Raw genomic sequence first — 10713 nt, forward strand, 5'->3', positions numbered from 1 at the left:
TAGCCGTATTTTAGTTTTAGATACATCCATTTTTATGCATTTTTGCGACAAGTATTTCCGGACGAAGGGAGTATTATTTTGCAAAAAAGAAAACCAAAACGTCTTCGTTTCCAGAAAACAGAGATACTCCCTTTGTAATATATTGAGCGTTTCGATCACTAGTTTAGCCCCCCGAAAAAAAATAGATCACTAGTTTAGTGATTTAAACACTTATATTTCTTTATGGAGGGAGTACTCAGTATGCCACTAGTTTAGCTCACCGAAAAAAAATAGATCATTAGTTTAGTGATCTAAACACTCTTATATTTCTTTATGGAGGGAGTACTCAGTATGCCACTAGTTTACCCCGCAGAAAAAATGAGATCACTAATTTAATGATCTAAACACTCTTATATTTTTTTATGGTGGGAGTACTCAGTATTGAAGGCATACGGAGGTGAGCCTCTTACATTTCTTTGTGGAGGAAGTACCTAGTATTAAACGCATACGAAATATATACCTAGTATTAAACGCATACGAAAACATATATTTTCTCCGTTCCTAACTATTCCCTCCGTTTCAAAATAGATGACTCAACTTTGTACTAACGTTAGTATAAAATTGGATCATCTATTTTGGAATGGAGGAAGTATAAGCTTTTTTAAAGATTTAAACATGAACTACATACGAATGAATATAGACGTACTTAAGAGTGTAGATTCACTCATTTGCTCCAATGTACTTTATATTGAAATCTCTAGAAAGACTTGTATTTCGGAACGGTGGTAGTAGTATGATCCAACGATTGTTGGACAGATAGTAAATCGGGTGCAAAAGTGTCGTACGCATAGCATCACTCAGAAAGATACGCGTGCTCCATCATTTTCGAAGTTTTGCGTCCCCATTTTCTGACGTGTTAAATACACGTAGATGACGAGGCCCGCATACTTGCATCCACTTGACAGGCGGCCCGCCAATGGAACGCACTGCCACAGCTGAGACAGCGAGGCTAGGACACATCTGACAGATATGATGACACAGCTTTTGTTCCTCATGCAACACGAGCAAGGCCGCGCGCGCGAGTGCGCAACTGTCCCGAGAGGGACAGGTACTAACAAATTTGCATAACAGCACTACATCCCAGTAGAACCTGATGCTTCTTTATTTATATTATTATTACTGAAGAAAAACTGAAAAATCAAATGAGAAACCCGACTACATACACATCACTGCCGATTCCAGACTTGAACAGGGAGGCGGTAATCTAACTTCAACAATAAGTACTGTATGCATAAACTCCCATACATGATACTAGTGCATATACATAGTACATATAAAGAAGCTGAAATCTCTTCACACGGTCCATGGAAACCACAGAGAAATTCGCATCGTCAACGTACACGGAAAAGAATTCAAAGAACCCACACAAGCAATAACCCGAGCACGCTAGGAATAGACAGGCGAGATCATCATGGAAATATACTACTATTCCGCCGGAACACTCGGGGCGGCTGCCTTGATTTACTTGGTGATGGCGTAGATGGCGTAGATGATCCCCGGGATGTACCCGAGGAAGGTGAGCAGGAGGCAGATCCAGAACTCGTGCTGCAAGAGAGAAACCAAGAAACAATTATCAGTAATCAGAATTCCATCCATATATGTCACTATCTATCTATCTATCTACGCATCTATCAACCTGTGGAGCGAGCCAGAAAAGGGAAGACGAAAGAAGAGAGAAAGAGGAAAGAATCTGGTGCCGATGCTTACCCCGCAGCCGAACTTGAGGAAGACGCCGAGGGGCGGGAGGATGATGGCGAGGATGATGTCGATGCAGTTGGCCGTGCCCGCCATGGTCGTCGATGTTCCGGCGGACGGAGAGCTTTTCACTCGATCGGTGGATGGAGGGGAAGCAGTAGAGCTGAGCAGAGCAGAGGTGGATGGGAAGGAAGGGGTGGTGAAACACGTATCCGCCGGGCTCTCGTTATATAGACGGGGAAATAGAAGTCAAGGGTGGACGGCGGCGAGGGTGAGGGTGAGGTGAGATGGAGGCCAAGGCAGGGAGGGAGGAAATATCGGGGCGACGCGTGTGGGCCTGTCGACGGGCACGCGGGCCGGGGACCGCGTTCGCGACGCGTTATAAAAAGGATAAAAACTCGTTCGAGCTTGCCTTGCTGATGGGCTCACCCCATCCGCCGTCCAACCACCCTGCCAAATTTGCCAGTTTCCTATACTAGCAATTTGGCTGATTTAATTACTTAGCTGTTAAGCATTTGTTAGTGGTATGAATTGCACCATAGAATCGACTCACTGCGCGTATATGCCCTCTTTGAACTTTTCTGGGATTTTGTAGGATTGCAAACATCGGGGCGAGGGCAACGGCGATGACTGCGTTGTACTAGTAGTGGCGTGCTCCTTGGATTCGAGGATGCACGTCGCGTCAACGTTTGTTATTTCAGTGTGCTGTGGTCGTGTGTGTGGTTTCTATCGTTTCGTCCACATGTGTGAAAGAAATGAGACGTGAAGTAATTCAGTGCTTGCTGTATGACCGGTGTTTTAGAACAAGGTTTGAAGAGCATTAGTCTAGACGTAAAATAGGAGATGGATTACAAATTCTATACTACATGTACAAAGATATGTCAGATGCCCCCGAAGGGACAAATACAGATGTGTCAATACGCTAAAAACTTCCCTCCGCAAATCTTTGTGGTAGCGTCACGGACGACCCGAGAAGGAGGCGTGACATTGTCGTGACACAAACATCCTGACTTTTGAAGAAAACGATGAGGTGCCCATACGAGATGGTAGCCCTTTTCTGCAAGTGTTGAGGTAGCCTAGAGTGTGGCACGTGTGGCCATGACCGAGGTAGCTGAGGAAGGAGGCATCGTGGTCGGTGTCAAGGAAGAAGACGGGGACACAATGATGCACTAGGAAGAAGATAGTAAAGTGATCGAGGCAGTCATTAAGGAGGTTGTCAATGTCGAACACGATGTTGTCAAAACCGTTGTAGATGAGGCGTCGTGCCGAGTCTGCAAGGCCCGAGGACACTTCAAGACAATGGCATGCGTTGTGTTGCTAGTATTGGGCGTGCATAGAGAGGGACCCTCATGAACTATGTGCAATGTCAAAAGGCTACCAAAGGAGGCCTCCAAGAGAGGGGAGGTGTGCCGAACGGGGAAGGAGAGTGAGGGTGCATGCCAGAATAGTCAGAGAAGAGAAGTAGAGACGCATCGGGATGACGAGTAGTGAGAAGAACCGATAATAAGAAAAAGACTCTCATGGGCAGCCAATCAATGTGACCGTGGATGAATCTAGATACAGTTTGTGGAAACCCCCGGTTGAGATCGGGCACATCCTAGAAGTTGTGGTTGAGCTAGGTTTATAATCTTGCACCCCGATACCATGAAAGAGGATGAGAAATTCAATGTGGGTTGTGTCGAGCGACAAGCTGATTATATGGAGTACAAGGTAGAGATGGCAAGAAGTCTCGTAGAGATGAATGTAAAGATGGACGACAAATCCTATACAAATACAAAGATATGCCAGTACACTTAACACAATGAAAGCTTTGTGTTTCCAATTCAGTAGAAAATTCTACGTAAGGTCTAATATTTCTATCCGTTCATTCGTGTAGCTCGGAGGAGTTATTTTCAATCCACGGGTTATTATTGTTCATATAATTTGTATGTGTGTTTTGTGGTCGCCTATTTTGCGCTCCCATCCATGTCACGTTCATATTATCCAACGAGGCACTTGACACTGTCTTGCCCTCGCTGCCCACGTCTGCTAGTATATGATTCCCCTTCCGTTCCTCCCTTCTGTCATATGCTTGTCCTTTTTGGGTCTCGCTCTTTCCATTCATCTTTCCAGCAAGCTTCAGCTTACAGATAAGCACCTAGCTGGCGTGAAGTGTCCATCTAACATGGCACCATATTCTCCTAACCGGTGCAAAAGAGCAGGCAACGAATACATCTAGACAGAAACGTCAAGTCAATTTTTCAACTAGAGCATCATCAGCAGTCGCTACGTGCTACTAACTAGTCCGCTGGGTTAGCTTGTCCAACTTTGCATGCTTCCCTCTAAGACGTGAAGGAAAATGTGTCACATTTGGCTCCTACAGCTCCTCCGTCGCTTTCGGTTACTACGTGTGAAGCGGGGACTAGTCCAAGTCAAAATTAGCTCCATCTAGACGCTGTGGAGCTGGACGCTGCTGACTATGCCGTGACCAAACACGTCGCCGCCAAGCTGCCTCGATTAGGCCACTGCTAGTTATTAACCATGCAGCCAGCAGACAGATGAAAGATGGAACTATATTGTTTCCTGATTGACATTGACAGCTGAAACTATTAGCACAACAGAATGTTCCCAACAGGCACGGTGCGGTCTCGTTTCCAGTCAACATCAGCAGCACATGATATGATCCTCGGTGACGGGGTGGAGGAAAGCAGGGCAAGTATTTACCGAGCAAGCCCATTCTACCTCAGCACTCACGCTGCTCAAGCTGTGTACAACGAAGGGGATCCTACATACAACTCGTTGACAGGCAGGAAGGAAGGGAAGGTTGGCAGCTGCTGCTCGGCAATCTTGGTCCTCGCTTCAGGGTTCGCACCAACGCCTGCGCCCGACGCTTGGGGAACACAGACTGAAGGGAATTGGTTTGTCTGCAACATGAAGCAACCATATGATATGCATCTCCTCTAGTGCAAGCATCTCTTTGTAGGTGATTAGATGATTTATTATTATCATATACTAGGACAGGCTTAACCAGCAAAGGTTCCCTTGGAAGCATGGCAATTGCGAATGATTTGCATGGCAATTTATGTTGGCTGAGGATGGTAAGATTAGTTGACAAGCATGGCAAATCCGCCTCAGTTCAGTTTTTTGCAACGATTTGTCGTGCTTGCTAACTAAGGCCTCCTTTGGTTCGTAGGGTAGGAACACCATAGGAGTTAGAAAAACATAAGAACCATTTGGTTTGTAGGAATGGATTCCTATATTCCTATGTAGGATAGGAATCAATCCTTCACATTTCAAAGGAAAAAAAAAACATAAACCTAGACTCAATGGGAAAATCCCTATCCTATGCATCAAATGGCATGTTTTTCCCATAGGAATTATATAAGATACATGCCATCTCACTTCCTATGGTTTTCCTATTCCCATGGTAATCCTATCCTATGAAATAAAAAGAAGGCCTAAATTTGCCATCCCCGCGGCAATATAAATTGCCATAAAAAAGGTTCATTTTGCCATGACCTCTCAGGGAACGTCAAACATTCCCCTGTATATTAATGCGTGCAAGTTAAATGCGTAAGCACCTACTAAGCATTGGTGCATAATTACGCACTGCTGATCTTTCAAAAAAAGCACCAATGATCCTACAACCAAAAAAGGCTGATTTATTTTTGCTAACCACTTTATGCTATTGTTAGGGACGGTCATTTTCTGTCAGAGCACCAATTTAAGGTATAATACAAATAAAAGCTTCTGGACAAAAACAAAATGAAATTCGCTACAGTAAATAGAGTTTGATGATGATAAATGATCAGTGTGCCCTACTTCTCTTACCTAGAGTTTATTTCAGCTGCTCCTTTGCATCCACAACCGCAGCTTCCTCTTTAGGCACGACATCTACAACAGGCTCGTACAGGTACCACTCCTTTTTCCTAATATATGCAAAACAGACAGTTTTAATAGAAGGCCGGAGCTGCAACAAATCCCTGCCTTAGTCCCTATAAGTGCGGAATAAACAGTGTGATAAAAACCAAACTGTATAAATCATGTCTATAAAAGGCTTTATTATAGCAGATCTTACCGAATGACACTTCCTTTGCTCCCAAAATACTTGAACATATCCACTGCGTTGTTCATGGCTTTACTGCAAAAACATGGGCACACCAATTTAAAATAACAAATACAACATGTAAATAAGGGATGTGGCATAGTTTGGAAAGGTTGGCCAGTCCTGTAGTAGTTCCACTAAAAACTGAAGACTCAACAAAAATAACATCAGTAGACACTTCCACGAACCTATTAGAGGCAAATTCTGGTGCTCGCCTTTTCTTTGACATTTTAGCTTCTCTCATAGCAGAAACAGTCTGGCTAGCAATCTGTCAAGTTCATGCCGTTTGTTTATTTATGTTGGCCAACAAATGATCCTATCCAATAACTAGTGAAAGCCAAATTTTGCAGGTATTTACTTGAAAACAAACCAACAAAGAAATTTCATGAAATTGTAAAGACTAAATAGCAGAGGAAGTATATCTAACCTCATAAAGTTGCTCACGGATGCAAACAGCTATTGCAGGCTGCACATCAATTAGCATGATTTTATCAGTGTAAAACAAAGTTTCTGAAATACTACACACCATCTATTCATAGAGAATGGTACACCAATAACAAATGTCCATTTAATAATAAATAGGTATCATGTATAGAATAACAATACTTAATAAAGGTTAGAATTGAAGTTGACAGTGGTGCAAACTGCTGTCAAATCCAAGAAAAATACATGTAAATCCAAAACTTTAGGACAGATAAAGAAAGCTTCAGAACAAATAGAAGTAATGAAGGTTATAGCGTAAACGTCTACAAGATCCTTCCAAACGTAGAATAGAAGAATTGGGCTGCTGTAGGAACATCAATATCTGAAAATCTTGTACAAGTTGGCACAGCGCCTTCAATCAATCTTGCTCAACTTGTTAGTATACTTAGGTTTAAATGGAAATTTCATGTTTCATGCATATAAATTACAACGACGGTAGGTAGCAAAAGTTTGCAGCACAGCGCAATCAGGTGGCTTTCTTCTTTTGTAAACAATCGAACCAAAAAAGGCAACCCCCACGTGACCAGGTCTCCTATTTGCTCAGGAGTCATCCCCCCTCCCTCTTTAGAAAGAGGCCTCCTCGCAGGTATCCCTGCGCCGCCACATGCAGAAAATGAGGCAGCAAGAAAACTACACTGTAGCAGATCCAAGGCGCTGCAGCAACAAAAGGGAACAGAACAAGAGAAGTGGAATGCACAAAGCACACGGAAAGCACATCACAAAGCACCACATCTGTTAATTTCGTTGCCAAACAAGGTCAGGAAGGTGCCTTCTACGAAGAGGATAACAGGCAACTAACATGATACTGGTATGCAGTTTTCAAGGAGAACTCGAGGCAACTACTTGCTAACAGAAGCAACTCCAAAAATCTGGGCAAATAAATTACTACAGACTGGCGTTTCTTGAAAAACATCTGAGGCAAATCAGCAGGGATACAAACCGCAATCGGAAGTATCTCACCATGCTCCAAACAAAACACTCCTGCACTTTCCCAGTGTTGCATCGCCCTCTGTATTTTCCCCTCCTGAGCAGTGGCTCATTGGAGGACCACCCTCTACCTTGATGCTCCCACGCAGCGCATCCAACATCCAACAAACACCCTTCCCCGCAAAACGCCATTCTCGTTGTGCATGTGTGTTCCAGCTCGCCGCGCCACCCCCACCGATCTCCACCGAGGCCGAGTAACGACCTTGCCGTCGATCTCCCTCTGCCCCCCTGCCTCCTCGACCCCGTTGACGAGTAGCAAATATGGGAGATGAACCCTAGAGCTGAAGAAGGAGAGGATGAGAAGAGAAAAGAGGAAGTGGGAAAAATTTCTCGGGAGAGATAGAAGAAGACAAATCAAGGTTGCACTATGCCCCATAGTCCCTCACAATTTTTTTAAGGCGGTAAGGCGAGGCAAGGCGCTGGGGGATGCCTCACCACCTAAGCGGTAAGGCATAAGGCAAGGCAGACGCCTTAGAGAGTTCTGAGCAGTAGAATGAAGTAGAATTTGGTAGGCAACTAGGCATACACACTACACATCTTGCACTTGCTGCTGGTTGTAGAGCCCATATAGCATCCATCCTCTTTGCATTTTCTCTTCTCTCCAATAGTAATCATGCATTATTCTAACCATCCAGGCATCCACTAACCACTATAAGAAAGGCAATGAGCAACTAGCAAAGCAGCTAGTACAAAGCAGTGAGCAACCAGCAAAGCAGGAAGCAATGAACAACTGAAAAGCAGCAAGCAATGAACAACTGAACATGGAAGAAACAGATCAGAGGAGGGGGGGGGGGGAGGAGTAGAGGATGGGGGAGCTGGTTGCTGTTGTACTGGAGAGGAGGAGGAGGAGGAGGAGCTGCTGGAGAGGATCTGCTGCAGAGGAGGGAGCAGATTTGCTGGAGGAGAGGAGCTAGAGAAGGAGGAGGAGCTGCTGCAGAGGAGGGAGCAGATTTGCTGGAGGAGAGGAGCTAGAGAAGGAGGAGGAGGTGCGTGTGGATTGGGGGCTGTTTCTCTCTCGCTCTTTCCCCCCTCTTACCTGTTGGCGCCAACAGCATCTCTGTTTCCCACCTAAAACTGCTTCCCTGTCTGGCTGGCAAGCTCAAGGAGTCCAATATGGACCAAGGCGCCAACCTGGACGCCTTAAAGCTTAAGGCAGACGCCTTACTCAGGCACCTAAGGCAAGCTGGAGCCTTGAGCTTGCAGGGCGCCCTGACGCCTTACGGGCGCCTAGGCGACGCCTAAGTGTCGCCTAGGCGACGCCTTACAGGCGCCTAAGCGTGGGGAGGGACCATACGTGGTGAAGCGTCCAGGCTGCCTTACGTCCACGACCTGTTTTTAAGGCACCCGTAAGGCGTCGCATAGACCATACATGGTGAAGTGGTCCCTCCCCATGCCCCACTTGTCGGTGCTCACCCACACACACGTGGTGAAGCGATGCACAATCTAACGGCTGTGGCGTGGCTACTGATAGAGCACAAATCGCGCGCGTGCTGTATAAATTAATGATATGTCTATTGATGCAAATACTACTTAAACAAAACTGAAGATTAAGAGAAGTTAAAACAGTTGCATCTCTGTGTAGGTCGGTTATTAAAAAGAAATGTGACGGTTTTCCCATATTTGGCGAGGGATTTAGGAGTAGCTTAAATGTGTACATAGCACCTGGATTGCCAAGAAAACTGACATCATTAACATGATGCATCAATTGCCTAAATTAAGTGTTTCAAAATAAAAACATACAAAGCTCTCAAGGATTAAAGGATTGTTACCCCAACTTCAGGATCTGTAATGTTCAAATCATCACATAACGTCCTTGCAAATTCCTCAGGATCACTTTCAAGGTTGCCTATATCCTGGTACATTAAAGTTGACGCGAAACCGAGTTAAAATTAATAATGCTTCGAAGAGCCTGATGAAGCAAACAGTCTACATAAATAATTATCGACAAACATGCACGTACCCACAAGAACTGATCTCTAATTGTCGTATTGTTCACTCGGAGGTCAATCTGCACATGCCATTCATGTGAAATTCAAACGAAATGGCACCGAAACAGTCCACATGTCTACAGTTACCAAAAGAAGCTAACCTTGAGGGGCATAATCTTCTCCTTGACCTGCATCTCCTGCCCCTCGTAGGAACGGAACTCTGCCAATTGCCCCTTTCGGCACACACACACACACACAAATAAGTAATCCACACAACTAGTAGTAAGCCACAGAGCTGTACAATTGCAGGATAGCAATACAAACTTATACTCGTATGTTCTATATATGCTATGCTAAATGAACCACAAAGATGAAGCAAGCTGAGAAAGAACGGTGGTACCTGGATGGACTGGAGCATCTGAGGGACGAAGGTGGCCGGAAGCTTGAGCTCCTTGGCCGTCCTCTTGGCGAAGGTGATGACCTCCGAGTCGGGATCTGCACGGTGCAGGAAAGACCGGAACATCAAGAACCGAGGAACCTGACGAAAAGAACAAGCGACGGAGGCGGAGGCGGCACCGTACCTCGGGGGTTCCAGGTGAAGGCATCCCTGTAGCGCTGGCCGTCCACCTCGATGTCGACGCGTATCGGCACCAGGTTGTCCCTCGTCGGCCTGACCAGCACAGCACCGCCGTTAGCTCCTCCCCAATCCCCCAACAGATCCAAGGTTCCTCAGAGAGAGAGAGAGAGAGAGAGAGAGAGAGAGAGAGAGTAGGTACATGCGGAACTTCACAGTGGAGGACCGCGGGGCGCCGAGGCTCACCGTCTTCATCGCCGTCCGGGCGGTCCGTTCGTCGCCGCCGTGCGGGTGGGGGTTTCGAGGGCCGATGTCCTCTTTTTGCCTGCTCCGCCGTGGACGGGGCTAATTCGGATTTCAGAGCCCAGACCTAATGTGGACTCAATGTGCACATTCTTTCTTTTAGCAAACTCAATTGTGGATCTAGCCAGCCCAAGAAACCGCGATTAATGAGAGCGGCCCAGGTCCAATCTGTATTGAAACTTTCGTTTAGTTGCCTCAAAATGACTCAAAAAAAAAGTTGCCTAAAAACAAATTACTCCCTCTGTTCCTAAATATTTGTCTTTCTAGTGATTTCAAATGAACTACCACATACGAATGTATATAGACATATTTTAAAGTGTAGATTCACTCATTTTGCTCCGTATGTAGTCATTTGTTGAAATCTCTATAAAAACAAATATTTAGGAACGGAGGGAGTAGTTGCTAAAAAATAATTCATTTAACAAGACATATTTCCTCAATTCCCTAAAAAAGATGACCCCAAAGAATTCCCACAAAAAAGAAAGATACATTTCCTCAAAAAAAAAGATGCAACATTTCTGCCTACAAGTTGTTGGTTGATAAAAAAACAGCGGGAGGATTGGCTAAAAAATAAAGAAGCATGCTCGGATGTGGGAAAACTGCAAAAAACATGGACCAAA

The 10713-nt window shown here is 45.1% G+C and overlaps 2 protein-coding genes across 2 annotated transcripts; both read right to left on the reverse strand.

Moving 5' to 3' along the window:
• Window positions 1-1117: 1117 nt before the first annotated feature.
• LOC123110974 (hydrophobic protein LTI6B) lies at window positions 1118-2069 on the reverse strand. The gene is made up of 2 exons (XM_044531633.1): window positions 1747-2069; window positions 1118-1584 (listed from the first exon to the last, which is right to left on the reverse strand). Exons 1-2 carry the CDS (start codon window positions 1828-1830, stop codon window positions 1501-1503), a joined length of 168 nt encoding a protein of 55 aa, XP_044387568.1. The 5' UTR covers window positions 1831-2069; the 3' UTR covers window positions 1118-1500.
• A 2201-nt stretch (window positions 2070-4270) lies between these two features.
• LOC123110967 (chromatin structure-remodeling complex protein BSH) lies at window positions 4271-10177 on the reverse strand. The gene is made up of 11 exons (XM_044531629.1): window positions 9993-10177; window positions 9798-9886; window positions 9617-9711; window positions 9378-9449; window positions 9249-9296; window positions 9058-9141; window positions 6246-6284; window positions 6007-6086; window positions 5792-5854; window positions 5545-5642; window positions 4271-4637 (listed from the first exon to the last, which is right to left on the reverse strand). Exons 1-10 carry the CDS (start codon window positions 10043-10045, stop codon window positions 5552-5554), a joined length of 714 nt encoding a protein of 237 aa, XP_044387564.1. The 5' UTR covers window positions 10046-10177; the 3' UTR covers window positions 4271-4637; window positions 5545-5551.
• Window positions 10178-10713: the final 536 nt, after the last annotated feature.

This window comes from Triticum aestivum, chromosome 1B (assembly GCF_018294505.1).
Source record: "Triticum aestivum cultivar Chinese Spring chromosome 1B, IWGSC CS RefSeq v2.1, whole genome shotgun sequence".
Taxonomy (NCBI): domain Eukaryota; kingdom Viridiplantae; phylum Streptophyta; class Magnoliopsida; order Poales; family Poaceae; genus Triticum; species Triticum aestivum.